The sequence below is a fragment of the Morone saxatilis genome, unplaced genomic scaffold (assembly GCF_004916995.1).
Source record: "Morone saxatilis isolate NCDOM2014 unplaced genomic scaffold, NCSU_SB_2.0 Contig16, whole genome shotgun sequence".
Lineage (NCBI taxonomy): Eukaryota > Metazoa > Chordata > Actinopteri > Moronidae > Morone > Morone saxatilis.
Window position 1 is genome coordinate 4,131,185 of NW_023339718.1, and position 19,786 is coordinate 4,150,970.

A 19,786-nucleotide genomic window follows, 5' to 3' on the forward strand; every position below is an offset into this window, starting at 1 on the left:
TGCATTAAAGCAACAACAATTGGAGGAATTGCAAATCATATTTTGTTAATCCTCCATTAAATTCCAGGTTCAACAACAAAGCACACAAACGTCTCTATCCTCTATCACCCGGTGCTCCTTTATATCTGCACTTATTAACGGTAAGACAGAGATTTAGTGTAATTGAATAATCTTAGCATATTGCTCAGAGACTTGAGATTAAAAGATAATCAAAGCATTCTGGTCAAATATCAAAACAAGATATGCTTGACTCACATAAGCATGCCTACATCCCCTTAAGTATGCATTAACACAGATATTCGGATAAGATAGGGGATACTTGTTGTTATTTACGCCCTCAGTCATTCTTGTGAAGCTTGCAGGGGAATGACGCTTTGACAGGTTGTTTACGGCCGGCAGTCTGTGTCTGTGAGTAGCAGCGCTTTAATATTAAGATCCAAACCAAGCTGCTGCAACAGAGGATAAAAAAAGAAGCTTTAATGTACAGATACAGCCAATACTGTTAGTATCCACCAAAGCCACCAAGACAAAAAGTCAGAGGAATCCCTACAGCGCTCTGACAGTAGACACTCTCTGCAGGGGTCCTGGTAGTTTCATGACATTTTAGAGAGGATTAGTGGAAATGACTGCGTGAAAGAATGTGTTAACCCATAAAGAAGTTGACATAAACAATGTCATAATCCACGCCAAATGGGGAAAACAACTTAATGAGGTCAAATCAATAATGACGAGCACAGATAAGGTCAACATTTTGGCTCTGTTTTAAGCAAGCTGTGTCTATTGTTGTATGACCTCTGAAGAGTCAGACAACCCCACATGTTTAGCTTCAGGAAGACATTTATCCCTGTACTGGAGTAAATTAATCTTATTTATTTCATATTGAAGCTCACTGAGAAATGTTATTCTGTGTCTACTTTTATTAGATTTTGTTTTCATCCAGGGAAAGTTGGCTGCATATGCTCTATTTTCCAGCTATGCCAGCCATTCAGACACAGATTAGAGCTTTATTTTACAAGCATTTCTTGGAGCCGCTCTAGAGGCAGAAATAATCTTACTGTTTGAGTTCAATCTCAATGGATCAGTTTTTGGGAGCACTGGCAAGCTTGAATGGCAAAAAAGAATTAAAATGAAGTGCCCTACAACAGCATAAATAGAATAAGCCTATTTCTAAACAGCCAGCAAGAAAAATTAGCTCACCTAGATGACCTAGATGATCAGCATGACACTGGAAATATCTATTATACTCATGGTCCCCAGAGGATGAAGCCTAATAACTCTGATGACCTCTTTATCTAGAGCGATCACAGGGTCAAAGCCACTCAAAACTTTGGTTTCTAACCAAATACTTGCAGACTTAAAGGTGAGGTATGCCTTTATCAAGCAAGATTGTTTAAACAAATCTCATCAAATAAATTATAAAATCCATCGAAAGTTGATTGTTTAGATTGCTTTTACAAAACTACAGTGACCAAAAAGAGTACCTGTAGGTTTGTAGCTAAGCTAACATTAGAAAACTTGTGTTTTTAGTTCTTGGTGGCAAAAAAACCCTTGACAAACGTACAGACAAAGAAAGTGACTTCCTGCTATCATTAGCATGCTAACACGACAATAAGATGGTCAACATGTTATACATTATACCTGCTAAACATCAGCATGTAAATAATGTTACTTCCTGTCATTATTAGCATGCTCATATGCAGAACTGAGATGGTCAACGTGCTAAACATTATAGCTGCTAAACTTCCATGTTAGGGTTGTTATTGTGAGTGTGTTGCCATTTTGGTGTTACCACTGTGCCAAAGTACTGCCTCACGGCAGTTTTGGGGGCAGTACATTTTTTAAGAGGGTTATAGGCTGTGTAATATAAAAGAACAGAGGTTTAACTTAGGGCTACTGTTGTAGCAGCAAGGTAAGAAAGCCATCACAGAAGAAAAACAGCGCTCGAGAGTCCTGTGTCCTTTTGTAAGAAGGTGTCCTGTAATCTCAGGGGGTATGGGCCCTCAGCTCAGTGAGAGTTTGGCTGCACTCAACTCAACTTGAAAGGACATCTGTGATAAGCGGCTTGCTGGGGAGAGGGTGTAGTCCCGTTTAATGAGCCTACAGGGCAAGTTAAGTACTTCTTAGAAACCCAAAGAGAGTATCATCAGACAAACCTGCACATCTCTTGTAAATAGTTTTAGTGTTATGTTTGAAAATGGCTCACCTCAGTTTCGCTATATAACTACCCCAAGCTATTTGCAGCTTTTAAGTCATAGGTTAAAATATATTTTACTGCATACTAGGAATGCATGGGCGTGCGCAGCTGGTAAATGTTTAGAAATGATTAAAGCACAGAGGAGAAGTGGGCAATGAAGGGGAAAAAGCAATAGCTGTTTACAAGGGGGCAGCTTTACAGGAGCACCTGCAGCCAACCTGTGTTTAGAGAGTATAAGAGATGTCCTCCCAGGACACAGCACAGTATGCTTCTGCAGTAAGCTGTTGTCAGGCTTGCACTGCACAGATGGTTTGTCTTTTGCTCCACAGGTGCAGAGACAAATGCTGATACGCTGTACAAGATATACATTACAATGGTGCCACGTTTAACAACAAACAGTACATGAAAAATTCCCTTAGGTGCTTTGGAGTGTTATTTGTCAATGCAAACAATAGCAATTTAAGCCTATGAATATGTGATAAATGCAGCGACAGCAACATAGACGCATACACTGACATATATATGAAGGGAACAGACTTGCCTTTTCCCAGGTATTGGAGCCTTCCTCTGACAAATAACAGCGATGGCTCCATCTGCACCCATATCCAGAGTGATGTCCCACAGTAAAGAGTTACTGGGTGTCGCTGTTCGAAAGGTCACACCTTTCTTTACTGTCGCTCTGTGAAAAGTCAAAAAGGAAAAGGTCAGGAATGTGGTAAATGGGAAATATCCCGCATTAAGAACCAGTGGAATTTGGGGTTATTTTTTTCAAAGTTTAAGTGGTTTATAATGTCAACAATTAACCAAACATATTGAGACACATTTTTCTGATCTGAATATTGAAATTTGCTTTTTGGCAAATGATGATGTTATAGATCATTCCCAGTCCCAGTGTGTGGTGGATTTTCATACAGAATACATTTAATTTTTTCAGTCAAAAAATACAGGATTTTGGTAACAAGAAGGCATCCTCATATATTTCATATTACACATGGAATAGTGATGAAGCTGGATGTTTATTAGATTTAGAGGAACAATTAATCAAATAAAAACTGGAAGAAAATGTAAAACAAATCAGTGATTTACTGTCCTACCACCCGTATCCCACCCTAATCTCCCGCTGTACATTTTAAACAGCACAGAAAACAATGTTCTTTCTGTTCCTCCTTATGTGCACTCATTATTTAAACTGAACAACTGGATCATTAGTTTTCTTGTCCTCTAATTTGTAAATGGAAAGCATTATGCAGCTGAACGTGTAGACTTTCCCGGTGGGCTTCGCCGGCACAAGCAGCTTGCAGTAGGTCAAATGTTAATGAGATATTCTTCTAAAAGATCAAGTAAGGGAAGCACACATATAAAAATGCTCAAATAATCCTATTCTCTGGCTGCAACAATATTAATAATCCATATGGTCAACTCTTCTCCCTCTGCTTCTTTTATATACTCAAAGCTCTGATAAGACTCCTTGAATACTCAGTTGCTCAGACAAGTTGTCTCGGATAGCTCAGAACAACATCCTCGTGTAATTCTTCGGTTTTCATCTGCATGCAAAGCTGTGTGGTTTATCTCTGAATCTTGAAATAAACAAAGTGTTGAGCGCATTATGAGTCTCTGGGGAGGTGTAATCTATGATAGGAGCAACAGCAATCTGAGCACTTCTCCTGCTTTGGGCTGAGGGGTTTTGACTTATTAAACCAGACAGAAGAAAAGGAGACGTTGCTTCCTGTTCAGCATAATAAAACAGAACAGTCCACCAACATGCATTATCTTTATTGGTTTGTGGTGCAGTTTTGTGGGCACATTTTGCATTTGTGTGTGCATGTATGTGTGAATCCTGAACATCCAACATGTAATCTGGAAAGAGAATGGCCACAGATAGAAAGGTCCTCCTTTTTACGATCAATGTTCTTCTTTTTCTGTACCATTTTTTCCCCCCAGGATGGTGAAGTCATGACTTGCCCTACTCTGCGTCTGACTGGCTAGTACTCATTGTCTTTGTTGGTTGTTTAGGCACGAGGGCTGAGATTGGTTAGGGTGAGAAGGTCGGGGTAAGCCAATCAGAGGCAGAAAAGGTTGGATCATGACTTCGCAATCCTTGGGGGGAAAAAGTCGTGACCTTTACTTATGGCACATTCAATTTGAACTGGGAAGTTGGAATTCCCAGTCAGAAATTTGAACTCGAACACCCCTTGAAGTCTGATTTCCAACTATAAAAGTCAGAAGAACCTCATCAACCCCGACCTCAAAATCCAAGAGGGCTGCTCCGTGCGTCAACAAAGTGAAAGTTGTAGGAATAATATAACTAATATTAAGTTTCATTCATACCAATAGATCCTGCTAAATGTTACACACTGGACCTTTAAGATGTGACTATATATATGTTGCCCTTATCTTTTAAACTATCTTCAAAATGTTGTTGTCTTTTCAACATAGACGAGCCTAGCTCATAGCATATAAGTACAGGAAAGGAGAAAGTTCTGACCGAGGCTTGCTCAACAAAAAGGGGCGGGACTTAGGAAGGGTCAATTAAAAAGGGATGACTGAGCGGTGTCTTTTTCAATTGTGGTTTTAATCTTGTGCGATCGTGACCTGGGAGACTAACTGTTTCCATTCCAGCTGCACACAACAGCAGCCGATTTGTCTGACTGACACAGGATCGGCCCGGGGAGCAGGAGGCTAAAAGGTGAAATCATCTGCTGCCGTGACTGAAAATTGAAAAACATGCAAGTCTGTTGGTCGTGATTGCACTCAGCTGAATGCCACAGTTAAAAGTCAGTGCACACATAATGGCCATATTATTTACTATAAAATAGGTAGCTGAGCCTCTAAGCTTCTCTCTGTACCACAGAGGTTGATACAGCAGATGTGTCTCAGGAAACATGCTGAACTTACAGATTTAAAATTCCAACTTATTAAATCACTGCTGGCTCTGAGTGGTTCTCATCAAATAAAGCACGAAAAAGAAGCCAAATACTGTAGGTGTTGCATAGTCTGTTAAATGAAAGTAGCTTCTCTGTGGGCTGTGCATTAGAGTGAATTAACAGTGATGGGTGGCCAGTCTGTTGTTATCAGTCAGAGGTTTCCCAGGAGGCAGAACAGCCAGCAATGCAGGGGACAAACACTCAGCCTGGGCCTAAATGAGCAGAGAGAAATACAATGCGGTTTTGATGTGAAGACGCTACAACTTTCTGGTTCGGAGAGAGAAAAAGATGAGCTGATAACGAGAAGAAAGGTGGCTGCTGGAAAGGAAACAGTGCGTTTATTATTTGTATGATCAATTTTCAAATTGACAAAAATCCAGCTTATGATTGTGACTATTACAATTCCCAAAATGTAGACAGTTTGTTGTGTGCAGTATCCCCAGCCTACATGAGCTGGTGCCTTATCACATCTTCCAAATGTACAAACTCCCCTTTTTTCTTCACAACTATACAACTGAGGCTGAAGGGAAGGTCATTGGTTTTGCAGATATTTAGTCATAAACCAGTGTATTAGACAAACCAAAAAACTCAAAAGATGTCTGTCTATCTAGAGCCAGTGTTCAATTTGTCCATTCTGGGCTACTGTAGAAACATGGTGGTTGAACATGGCGGCCTCTGTGGAAGAGGACCAACTCTTTCTGTAGATAAAAACAGCCCATTGTAAGGTAACAAAAACCCAACTATACCTATATTCATGTGATTATACACTAATGAAAGAATACCTATGAATATTATATTGAATTTCTGTCAATAGATCCTCCTCAATGTTACACACTGGACCTTAAAGGGCTCACCAAAGTTACAATTCCATGGCAACCAAGCTTTGTTGAGACATTTCCCTCAAAATCATGTTACTCTTAGGGGAAAAGTCCAAGGTAATTAGGATACATCCTCTGGAAACCACAAATGTCTGTGCCAGATTTCATTGCGATATATCCAATAGTTGTTGAAATGTTTGGGTTTTTGTGTGTGTGTCCACACACTGTGGACCAAGAAACCAGGCATCAGACTGACATTGCCACAGAGCCACATCCTTAAAAAAAAAAAAAGAGCCAGTCTCACATATTGCATTTCCAAGGTTGGGAGGGTTACTTTAAAAGTGTGATCCTGTTAAATACTGTAATCAGTAACTTGATTACCTCAACACCAAATATGCAAATAAAGAGGAAATAAATAAATAATAAGATGTAACCTTAGAAAATATAATGGAGCATCAGAAGAATCCATTCAGTGTATTTTTAAAGAAAAGAATGCTCTTCAGTAATCAAATTCAGAATTCTGCCTTCGGACCATATTCACAACTGGAAGCCATAATGTACACTGTACTGTGATGTTTTTCCATTTTTCTGCTTTAAAGAGAAAATAAAAGTGAAAACATTTCTTTCACTAGAGGTCATGATAATGAACTATGATTTCTTCAACATAGTGCTGCCTCCTCCGAATCACATCTCCTAGTCCTGTATATAATTACACTGCTGACTGTAGGGAATTGGAAGTGCAATGTGATCATTTGCTTTCAATGGGGAAAAACTTTAATCCGGCATAATCAATGAGGTAAGCAGGATGGCATGCTCGGCGTATTAATGAGCAAACCTAAGCGGACTGTTAATGTAGTAATGACTTCTGAAAAACATGTCCTGCTGTGATCAAACACCTCTGCGTATTGAGCCGAGTGGAGCCGAGTTTAACTAATGAAAAGTGACAGTAACAAGAAGACTTATCTGAAGCCCCTTTTTTCTCTCCCAGCCTCCCTTGTGTAAAAAAAAAAAGAAATAAAGAATCCCTAGTGACTGGAAGAGGCGTTTTTCCTCTGAGTGGCTGGGAGCAGGAACCAGTGTCCATGGCTTTGGTTAGCGGGCCCTGAGGAGGCAGCGGGCAGGGGGAGGCACCGGGGCAGAGAAGATGGATGGCTGTGGAGACGGAAGCTGACAGTGTGTGAGAAAAGCAGCTCTCAGGTGCTGCACCTGCCATCCATCTCACTTCTGACCAGGCAAGGCATGAGTGACACTATTGTTTCACCTTTTACATACTCTTCATTCAGTCACACACACACATGCATGAACGCAAAAAATGCCACCACACACACGTGAGCTATTACACAAATAGGAAAACACACTGTCAAATTTCTCTTAGCAGACCGTGTTGGCCCTTGGCTCTTCTTCGTCAGTTGCCTTCTTTTATTTATTTGTGGAATGCTGTTTTCTTTCAACTTATTTGAAAGATCACAGAGCCATGGCCAGCAAAAGAAAGTAAAATGAAACAATTCAGAAAAGGCGGATGCATAATGCGATGAAAGAGTCTGATCAAAGATCTACAGCACAGATTGTATCCTCTGCAGCCTGGCCCAGATGCATTTCACCGCCAAGGCTGCTATCGAGATGCTACATAGGGTTTGTAATTACTTCCCTGATATAATTTGTGTTCCCATCTTTGGCTTTGTGAGCGCATCACTGCGGGGCCACAGTACCACCGGTGAACCCCAGTGCAATCGGAAACAGATGCAATCGTTAATTATGCAGGCAAATGTCCACCGTTTAGCCAGTCTGATGGCCAGCCATCGACAACGTGCTTATCGTACTTATGGAGCAGTTTAGGGAGTTGGGGAGACGTTCATGCCAGCACTGCTGCCAGATGGCAGACACCGCTGCACTAAAAATGGATGTAAAACTCCTATTTGTCACACAGATGAATGATTAGGCTCCCTGGTTGAAGAGCTCACTGACACGGCGTCCTGTTGATATGGAAGCTGGAGTTTATTTATTGCCACAATGCTGCCTTTAAATAAAACTCACAGACAAACTGCCTTATCGCTGACTTTTAATAAGAGGAAAACAAAAAAAAAATTGTAAGTTTCATGCCACTCAACTTCCTGAACATACACTTTAAAGGTATTCTAATTACCCTTCACTAGGGTGTGTGATGATAATACAATACTTTATCTATGACCTTTATCAAACTCTCTGAGAATGACAGGTTCATTTTGCTGGAACGGACAGGTGTGGCTTGTCTTTTTCTCAATCGACCTCAAATTTGTATGTCCCTTGACTCCGGCTATAGACATCAATAACAGGTTTATCATGCTGATGAGAGAGTATTAAGCAAAGCTTAATGGGACATTCAGACAGTGATAAAGCACACAGACAGCTGTTGAGGACCGGATGCACAGGGCTTGTTAATGTGCTGATAAGCTGGGGGAGGGTAGCGCTGTGCCACTGACTGTGTGAGTTGGAAAAACAGTAAGTGAATTATGCCGTGTTTATGGGATGCAAGAAACAGAGTTTCACAGATAAGTCGCCAATACATACTATATAGACAATTGCCAATCGCATATGTTTAATTACTGCAAGTTTCCTAACAAGATTGTCAGTCTTCTAACCAAGTGATAACTGTGAGGAAGGAGAGCAGGGGAGAGAAGAACGCAAAAGGGAGGGAAATAAGATAAGAGGAGAGGAGAGGAAAGGAAAGGAAAGGAAAGGAGGCAGAGGAAAAAAATAAATGAAAGTAAAACAAAGGAGAGGCAAGATAAGAGAGGAGAAGGAGAGAGGAGGAGAAGCAACATTTCTGCTATCTGCTTTTTGTTCGGAAACATGTGTGACTGAGTAAATGAATTAAAGCAGCAATGATTAAAAGTGACAGAATGGAGAGGGGTAATCAGGATTTCTGTTTTGGCTTCATTGCCTCAGTAAAAATCAAGACACACAGAGCAAAGGAAAGCAGCTAATTTATTCAAATACACGGTCTAACCCTTTAAAACACACAAATGCACGGTCTGTAATGCAATTTAACAATTCTCCGATTCTCCTGGAAGTCCAGACAACCTGTGAAACGCAAGGTGAAACACCTTCAGCTTCATGTTTCTGTGTCTCAGTTTGGAAAATCGAGAGAAAATGTCGAGACTTCTGCAGACTCAACTCTGACGAGGAGGACGAGTGCATCCATGCACAGCTGTCTGCTCAATCAATATTTACCTATTCCAGCATTCACAATTGATCTGACTATAGTGGCTGTCTAAGTGGATGCACGCAGGAGGACCAGGTAAAAAAGGGATTAATAATCCATGACTGTCTCCTCACCTGCTCACCTCCACTGAAGCATGCAGGAGCAAACCAAGGCGGAAGTAACTCCGAAAATTATTTATTTTTCAGCAAGTATCGATTGTGTTCCTTAGTGTTTTTCAATCTACGAGGACAGACGGTAACTTTCCAGGAACAAACACACTTTTTGGTTTGGCTGCATTCAAGAATGTTAAGACACATAACCGGACAACACCGCAACACATTTATTACATAATGGAAAACTACATTTGAGGGAAAGATTTGTGACATACTTGCCCACAAATACACACAGAACAAATGAATAACTGAGACATGCCAGGAAAATGGATTTAACGCCTCCTGACAGTCCATTATTCACAAGCTTGGAGTAAAGAAGATAATGTCTAGAATAATAATAGAAAAATCAGCCTCTAATCAAGTTAGAGTAAATCTCTACTTGTCTGCTCTGACAGCTAACCTCGACAAATCTAGCCATGCTGCAACGTGGTTCTGTTTGATCTCCGCCTGGATGATGATAATAAAAAAGGTATTACACTGCAGATGACCATGAAAGCCATCAATGAAACGGTGAGAGCAAGATGGAGGCATTTAATTCAAATGCAGTTTTGAGCTGCCAATCTCCCATGTTCAATAATTTCACCTTAAAGAAAGAGAAAAACAGAATGAGATCTTGGGGAGAAAGTCATGAGAACAGACTTGTTTTTCTTTAAGATGTCCGTTTGTATTTTTCCTCCAGAGGAAGTACATTTCTTTAAACTTATCTGTAATAATTTAGACTCTATGTCAGAGATGTGACATGTCAGAGAGACCTCCAAGGGATAAACCTTTGCTTCAAGATGGCTCCAATTGCTCTCATCAGCAGCCAAACAGGAACATTTTGCAAAACGAGAACAGAGCCTCAAATGAAATTGAGCTACGCTAATAATCCCGGTGTTCTTCATGCATTCAATAGCTATCTGTGGGACCTGTGTTATATAGCTATAATATCTCAGGTCCAGAGCAATACCCTTTAGAACAGAGCAGTTATGAGTCACAAGCTGTACTGCACGTGAGTTTATTTGATCCATGTCAACCTCGATAACTATCGCTCTTGAAACAACCCCTAATGTCATCAGGGTGTGCTCACTTGCATGTATTTCTCTAATTTACTTCAAATAATCTACCACAGTTCCCGGAAAGACTGTTAACATATCATATTTTCAGAGAAATGCCTTAATCCATGCTAAATCTCATTTCCTCCAATATTCCCTTATTTGTGATGGTGCAGGATTTGTGCAAGAATTAGAGAAGAGGACTAATACTGTTAGTGAACAGATCCCTGTATTGAATTCTTATTGACTATTTAATTTGGACTTGGACACTGCAGAGCCCTCTGAAGCGATGGCAGTATGTCACCTAGTGTGTGCAGTTTGAACTTTAAGGTTGGGGCTTCACACAAAAGGTCTAGAGGAAAATGTGATGTGTAAAACAGAAGCTTCAGGATAACAAATATAGATATAAAAAAACAAAAAAAAATTGTCTTTTTGGTTTCTTATTCTGTCAATAAGGCTGATATATTCCAAAGTGCATGTAAAGAAAGCCGCCTGGTTTACTTCAAAGGACACACAGGACAACTCACTCGTCTTTTCCTCCTTTTATTTTCAGTCCGTTTCAGTTTATTTACTCTGTTACAGTAATATGGGCACGTAGTACGAGTTTAGTCAGACTGATAACCTTTAAAGAAAACTAAGGGACAAAGACAAACAAAGACATTCACTGTTTAAATTAGACATTTTTACATATTCCCATGAAATATATTTTGACATTATATCCATTTAATTAGGCCTATTAATTATTAATTAGGTACAGTACATTGATGTTATGTTGTGTGTAGACTTGTCTTATGATAAAAATAAAGACGAATGTCCACAAATTATGTTTTTGTATATTAGGTAAGTTTTTCTTTAACTTAGTGTCACTTTACAAGTAAAACTCTGTTCATTAAACTACAATAGTGGCTCCTATAGAGGTTAGCATAGATGCTGTTAGCAGCAGAACTGCACGTGAAAGAAGAAACAACATTAGTTTAAGATTTTGACTACGTTTTATGGTTCATTGATCTGATTGGTTGAAGTTCACCTTTGATAGACAGATGATTCATCACCTTCTGAGGTGACAGTTACCAACAAACCCTCCACCGCCATCAGGTTTCTGCAAGCTGTGAAGCAACAGAAAACACAGTCTTACCTGAGAGTGAAGTTGATCAGCTGAGCGGAGCTGGCCATGAGTATGTAGAAGGTTGCAATGTCGGTCTTCTTCAGCGGTTTGGAGGACGTCCGTATGACGATGGCATTTCCAAGCTTGAGTCGAGAAAGCGTTGCCATTCCTTTAGGCACCTGCAGAAGACGCACGCTGCCGATCCTCTGCATGGGAGTGACGGGAACATACTCTGCTTGCTGCTGTGCACCACTCCAACGACTCCCATCCACAGAATTACACTTCCCATTCACTTTGGGCTGCGCCTGGTAGTACAGCTCCACAGGGTTCCCAGCAGACGGGTCCTGCCTCTCCCTGCTGGTGCCCTCTGACCCCGGAGCAAACCATCCAGGCGGAGGAGCCAGCTCGGCCATGCAGGTCCCCCTTTCGCCTCCCATGGCGCAGGAACCCCTCACCTCCTGGGTCTGCCAAAAGGCATACACTGTCACGCACGGTAGCTCATCCACGGTTGCTTCTCCCCTGCCCCAATCCCTTCCCGCAACATAGAAGAGCACCCGCACTTTGGGCTTAGAGGAGAAAACACGAGGCGTCAGCATGAAGGCCTGGATTTTCCAGTTAAAGGTAAAGACCTCTGGAGCGTTGAAGAGCTGCACAGACTGGACCAGGTCTAGAGGCACAAGCTGCTCTGTGGACATAGTGCCATAGCTGGCGTTGACAGCTGGCTGGCGGCTGGCTCTTAAGATAACAAAGGGCTGTGTGTGACTCTGCATGCTGGAGTTCCTCATAAAGTCCTGCCCAGCCTCCTTCAGGAAGAGGTAGTCCGCATCTCGCACCTCGTAGTTGACTGGCAAGAAGGCACTGGGCACTGGGCTCTTACTGTCCGACAGCTCTTTACTGCTCAAATCTGTAAGACAGAAATAGAGAATTACACTATAAAGCCATGGGAAAGCAACTGAATTCTACTTGAAACAAAAACAGCAGCAAGTCATTTACTCCACGTCTGAGAGAAAAATACCAGCAGCGTTCCAGCACCAAAGTCACCGAAGCCAACTAATCAACTGAGTGGGGCATCAAGGTATTACGCTAAACGGCCTCTAAGCTTAACCTTAACATTAGTGTATAGAGCCATAGGTGAAATAATATAAATTACAACAGCAGCTGCTGGGAGAGAGCAGCAGCTGAAGCAGCTGAACTCTTTGCTAAGGGACTGTACAAAAATGATTGGTGTTGTGAGTGGGGCTTGCACCTTGTGTTTTACTTCACACTCCACTTCACATAAAAATCCACTGCAGGGGCGGCTCTAGAGGGGTGGCATGGGGTGGCGGCTGCCCCTTAAAAAATGCCTGGCCAACCAAGTTTAATTTGTTTGTTGTTTGTTTAATTAAGATTCTTTTTTTCTTTTTTTTAAAGTAAATTAACATATATAATTTAGTGATCTGTTATGGCTACATTTTTCTACATAGACTGAAGTGACAGGGTTACAAGTATTTAGAAGATTTGCAAATAAAATTTTACTGGGCTGGAGGGATGGGGTGGAGGGCCAGAAATGGCCCCTGGGCCGACAGTTTGAGATCTCTGTCTCCATGCCACCCTCTGAACACCCGATGAATATTTCTCTAGACGCGCCTCTCTCACAACATGACAAAGTAATACGCTGCTTTCCCAAAAATGTCAGACAAGCCTACCTGTAGCCAAAAGTTGACCCTTTTCTGCCTCTAATAATAGTTTTCATACAGTACCTAAATCATATTTAGGTAGATCATCAATTCACAGAAAGATAATATAAATATTAATTTCCTATGGAATCTACTTTTTAAAACCTGTTGTGTGACACAAAATGTAAGATCTTTTTTAATAATATTGCCTCTCGTGTTACAATGTTATATTCCCATAGTTCCCTTCCCGTCCCAGTTCCACCTCCCTCGTGGCTGACCTGCTTTCTCTATATGGCGAGGAAAGGTAGGCTCTGATACATCTGGCACAAGGTTAAAATCAGCCATCAAAAACTGGGATTAAAATGGCTTTTCAGATCGTCAGCAGGCTGTGAAAACCCAGCAGATCCCCCATGAAAAAAAAAACACGAAAGCATCAACATGTGAGCTAAAAGACGACGAGGCCAGATTCTGATTAAAATATTATGCAAATTAAAACAGAAATGCATGTAAAAACTATATTATTGACCAAGTTATGCATGAGTTGCTTTGCGTTGGACAGTAAAGGAGTACAGTTATTACGAGGATTACTGGCTGACTGTTAAATACTCATCACGTGTGCATAAAGTGACCTTTTTATATGAGTGAGCAAAAACAAACCAACAGCATAAATATTCTCTGATCTGGTTTAAAAGCTTAATGGTGAGTGTGTTTGCCTCAGTGGAAACGAGCAGAGGCAGAGGTCACTCGGCCATCACGTGTCCTCATTAAACGTCCATTTTGATAGAATTATGAAGATTACTGCAGCTGACCCGAGTGTGCGCTGTTTATCGGGTGGCTAATTGCCCTACTTGGTGAAATTAAGGACAAAAACACACTGATGTTTACTCTGCAGATTATATTAAAATCGAAGAAGCTGCATTAGCATGGTATTGGATAGTGAAAAACAGCTTTAATATCTCAGACCTCAAATTATGGAAGCCTATTTCTGCCAATGTGACGAAAAAACTAATTGATCTTGTAAGTCATTATAATGACAATGAGTATCTCAAAATAATGAGAAACTTTCTCAATATTTTGACTTAGTATCTCAAAATAATGACTTATTATCTCAAAATAATGAGAAACTTTCCCAGTATTCGAGATACTAAATCATTATTTTGAGATAATAAATGAATATTTAAAGAAAGTTTCTCATTATAATGACTTACAGAATCACATTGGCGGAAATGGGCTTCCATAACAAATCATCGTCCCACAAGTATACCAAAATTAACAGGAGAGATCATATCTCAATATACACTTGTGTAAGATGTATTTGTGCAATGATGACAGACGATGCCAGACAGAGTGCTGTCTGTCCCTGAATTATTAATTGTTATTTATTGAAGAAGACTTGAAGCTTGTCTATCAGTCGTCATGTCCCTCATGGTTGCTGGCATTTGACGAGTCCGTCTGTCATCTGCTTTTCATCCTCACTCTTCCACCCTGGCAAAGAAGGCCTGTCAAGATGGTCTGACAGTTCACGCAGCAACAACTATACTGTATGTGTCACAATCATGTCAACCCGGCAGCCCTCGGAGGAAGACAACAGCATACTTTTTCTTTTCTTTTTTTTGTCTTTCACACACAGACAAGAGTGTCAGTCATGTTCGCCGAGTGGGCGACACACTGCACAGAAGAGACTGGAGCTGGGAACCGGGCTGTCCTGGCTTAGCCTACCAGTGGCCACAGTGACAGATGTGCTGTTTAATACCAGAGCTGGCAGTGGCTTCGGCTGGAGTGAGTATAAACTGGCTCACTGGCTCCAGGAGGGAGAATGCACCGCCAATGTAGCAACAAAGTACTTCACATGCAAGCTCATCCCTTTACAGTTGGGTTTGATGGGTCATCTGTGCTCTCCTTGTTAGTTCACATGCTTTTCATTTCACAAAACCCAACGGAGGCCATTTAAACGTAGCATACATAGCACATAATCTATTTGTGAATATGGTAGCAGACTTTGCAGGCACTGTTTGTTTATGATTCATGGCTGGCTAAGAGAGGCATCCTCTTCCTTTGCCAATATTTCAGATATTTAACAAGTAGCCAGTGTGAGCAAAACTCTGCTTCTGTGGTCCTCTCATCACGATGAGTCCTGCCCTCAACTGATAAACATGAGAGCAAATCCGCTGTACCAGCTGTTCCCTCTCAAATCACTCATTTTGAAGACCCTGAGCTTCTCTCCCTCCTTGGCTGAGTCAGAAAGCATCAGTGTTGCCACGCAGCCTCCTCTAAAAGCCACCTTCTCCAAGACTGCTCTCCTGCAGGCTGTTCGATGCCTTGCACTGCTGAATTATTTTATTTTTTTCTCTACTGTATGTAGGTTAAGTGCTTTCTGTGAGGGGGGGAAAAATAGAACACTCTCTTTATGTCAGGGTTTAAATCACATGTTGTTAATCAAATCTTTGTTCTTCATACAACTGTGTCCAAATGAAAATGCTTCCTGTATGAAATAAGATTCAGGAGTTGTTTTCTTTACACATCATATAAAGCTAAACCATGGTACCCCCGAGTGAGAGCCGAAAATGAGGAAGGGATTTTTTTTCCAAAATGGATATGTGGCTTTTTGAAATAGCTTTTCATGTGTACAATATCCCTCTGTTGTGCTGTGTTTTTAGTTTGGCCGCTTGTACGAAGCAAGAACAGTCCAATAAGAGCTTTACTGTCATGCACTAAAATAAAAATGGAAAGTACAGAACAGTAAGATTTGTTGTGCGCTGTATCTAAGTAACTACAAAGTTTACTTAGGGATTAAGACTTGCGGCTTCATTTCAAAATAACGTTCCTCATCACCAGTTTTAATAAAAACATTGTTGTATCTAATGAGCTAGATTTTGCCCTACAGTTTGTCTGAAGGCTCTGTAATAAAACCTTTTCACAGGCATGTCAGCTAACTTATTTCCAGTGTGCTTTAGCATCATTTCTCCTGTTGTAATCAATCTTTGTATTATTCTATTAAAATGCACAAAGCCTGAGCAACCACTCTGAATTCTAATGTGCAGTAATGACTTTTACCATATGTGCAAAACAGCTTGCAGAAGTGAGTTGACTCCCAATAGCATCACAGAAGACTACAATGGATGTCTGCATTTTAATCAGAAATTGAGATATTGAAAGAGCTGTTTGGGTCTCAAAGTTTTTCTTTCACGCCATTTTGAGAAAAATGTATGTTAGCATTATTGGTCACATAAATCTAGCACTGATTCTACATATTTAAAGATCCCCTCCAGACATTTATGTCTGCCTGTAACAATAATGCATGTCTGATATGTTTTTTTTTTTCAAAAAAGTCATCTACTCCTTGTACCTCATTAAAAAATACAGAATCTATGAATATGCAAATGTTGTTCAAGTTTTCCTGCTGGACATGAGATGTCTCCTACTTCACTGTAAAGTCAGTCATCAGTGTATGTGCACTGGGGGCTTCCAGTTTCTATATCTCACTTGTATAAGTTGCATACTGGATCATGTTTGACTTCCAAAATACTAATGATGTAACAAATCATGCTTGTAGGCCCCGCCCCTTAAAATCTGATTTTCAATGAGCACAGAGAGACTTTCCACTTTCAGCAGATGGATGTGAAAACATCCTTCTAGTGTCAAACTCTACACATACATCATTCAAACATCACACTGCAGGATCAAGAAGAAAAACTGATTTTTGACTGGAGGGGGGCTTTAAAAATGTGTTAGCAATAGACCAGATGCTAACGACACTAATTAAGCTCCTGCAGCAGAAAACATTCTCTGTCTTACAACTGATGTTAGCACTGTGTGTTTATCTTTTCACTGGCTGACCTTTCCAAAACATCTCCTCTTAATAAAGCACTAAAAAGTCTCATTAGGATCTGATGAATAGGTCCTTAAATACAAAGATTTGGTCTTTTGTGAGACATTCACACTGCAGGCAAAAATGGCTGTAATCTGATTTTTGTTTTTGCTCATTTGTGACTCAGATCTGTTTTTTGGAATGGAATCTGAGCTTTTCACTTCTGACTCAGGCCACTTTCATATGTAGTCCAAATCAGATATGCGTCTGATCTTCTGCAATGCGACCAGTGAGAACAGCCAAATCAAAATTCATGTGACTTTTATGTCACTCTAGTTTGACATTCGTCACAATTCTGTTCTGGCGGAAGTCAGTCAGCTGTGATAGAGGTAGTCAGTGGAGGGACAGTGAGGTGTGAGAGTATTTGGGGTGACACTTCAGTACAAGCACAACTTGAGGGGTTGAATTCTAACCGGTCTGTGCTTGCTCCAACTCCACATCCACACACACCCCCACACAGAGGTAGTAGTCATTGCTTCACAAAAAGCCATATTTAAAAAATGTGGCTGTTTTTCTCCTCATCCTCGTTATTGTCAGCTCATGAATTCGCTGGCTTCTACTGCACATCCACTTATAAATGTTGTTCAGTTCAGAGCCATGACCTGTTCACACTGGAATCTGATACTGGCAACAGTAAAATTTAAAAAATTGCATCTGAGCAATTAATCAGAACTAAGCACTAACCCTGAAAATTCTACTGGACCCGTTGTAGGCAATGCTCACTGTTCTGCTCCACATAAAACAGCTTTCTACGGAAACTGAGCATAGAGACTCTTTCAGTTTTTAAAAATAGAAATACAGAGGATTGTCTTTTGAAGTGACAAAATACAGCAAGTAAAGCAGCATCAGGCAGGCAACGACACTCGAGACGCTCACCGATCACAGGGGCGCAAACACGGAGCAGACGTGCGTCACAAAGCCCATTTCTGGTGAACTTCAGGTAAGTTTGCAGTGAATGTAACCTTAGACACTGAAACAGCGTTATTCTGGAGTCAAAAGAAACTTAAGAGGCGCCGGAGGAACCCGCCAGCGAGGAGAAGCACAAGCTGTTAGTAGCTTATGTAGGCTGGTCGGTAAAAAAACGTTTATGAGAGTTAAAGTATCCAAACATTGTGTTAATTTTCAAAGGTCATCTACTGAAAGTGGGAAAACAGTGATTCGGAAAGCGAGTCTTGCGTGGCGGATGATTGATATTCTAAAATAATAAGCATTACAGATGTGGTGTCTAGCAATGCGTCTCAATGTGTCCCACATGAAGATGGGAGACCCTCAGGCAAAAGTTCAATACTTCTAATCTAGTGCTCTTCAAGATGGGGTTTGAGGTGTGTGGGCCGGCGAGGACACACAATGCGATAAAGTGTAGAGGGATGGCACACGCCAGGCGCGGTCAGGGTAAGTTGAAAAGCACTTTTCAACGCTTTATGTTCTGACTCAAAACTCTTGCTGATTTTGTGTTGCCATTCATTTCAGCAGACCCGTGTGTTTTTGTATTTTGTTTTTGTTTATGGAGGTGTGTCGTGAAGTGAAGACAGCGCGTGCGGCAGGTAGAGCTTCCAATAAAACGTAACAGACTCCGACACTCTTGACCAGCGACAATCCGACCGGGCGCAGTCAGGGAGAGCGAGCGTGCGGTACAGCGAGTTGCTGCATCAGTACGGCCTGTGTTGTGAGAAGTGGTTGGTTGACACGGGAGCCAGCGGGGCCGGGTGCGGCGGTATGCTCATGCATATAGCTGTAATGCTCTGAGGCCTGGGTAGTGAAGGCGAGCGGTGGAGAAATAAGGAGACAAGGAAAGAGGGAGAGGAAGAGAGGAGATAGGAGAGCTAAGCTTTGCAGTGGGATGGTAGGGATTGCTATGGTCCAATGAGACCTTAAAGGTGCTTTAAAAATCTTGTTATCACAATTTCTCCATTTTTTCATCTTCTATCCACAACAAATCAAGCACCTGGCATTCCCCTGGAAATAGCCCAATCTATTATGGCCGTTATAGGCTTTACAGGCCGCGCGATCCCGGCTGCTGTGTGTGGATTGCGGTTGCGCGCCCAGACGAAGTGGTGTGTGCGGAGGCTTAGGGTGTGGTGTGCCGCGTGTGTGTCCCGCGCGTCCCGGCGGTGGTGGCACTTCGTTGGGAAACATGTGTGGTGGCGGTGTGATGGCCGGGCGACGAACCGCAAGGAAATCAATTACTTCCCCAAAAGAGAAGCCATGTACCAAGACCTCGACAACTCCTTATAAACAAACCTATTCCAGATTGAGAGCATATAAGTCTCCCAAGGACCAAAGAATTATTTACCCTGATAATACTGTCCGCATGCTTGCCTTACATTTAAATTTGCCCAAAACCTCTAGAACGCTTGTAGATTCAACCTATCTATTTGCTCAGCACTTCCCACTGCTACTTGACTCATACTCACTCCCTAACCAAAGTCTAATCATAATATGCCTCCCAAGTTCCTCTTTTGAATCACATAGAGTTTGTTCCCTTTTAACACCGCCTAATCGCTGTTGTTACTAGAAAAAGATACTATTGAACCAACAAATTAAAACACAACTTGAAGATGTTGCAGATCTTTAACTTTCATAAACTTTTTATAATGAATTAGACACCTACCTATACAAAAGATACATATATCAGCTTGTAACGTTCTTCCTGCATAGTTCGTCCTAATGTTTCCTTTATGACCTTCCAGAAAAAATCACACCGTGTTTGCCTGTCTAAGGTTACATTACACACTTTCAAACCTTTACCCTGAAGTTCCACAGGCATGGCTTTGTGGAAGCTGCCAAGTCACAATAGATTCCCCAAAAGAACGCCAGGTCCGTGTGCGGAGGCA

At 41.3% G+C, this 19,786-nt stretch overlaps 1 protein-coding gene across 1 annotated transcript in view; it reads right to left on the reverse strand.

Moving 5' to 3' along the window:
* Positions 1-19,786, reverse strand: part of LOC118325810 (transmembrane protein 132D) — a 32,728-nt gene that overhangs the window by 11,048 nt on the left and 1,894 nt on the right. The window contains 2 exon segments of the mRNA XM_035658640.1: positions 2,736-2,873; positions 11,460-12,333. Coding sequence (XP_035514533.1) covers positions 2,736-2,873; positions 11,460-12,333 — 1,012 coding nt within the window.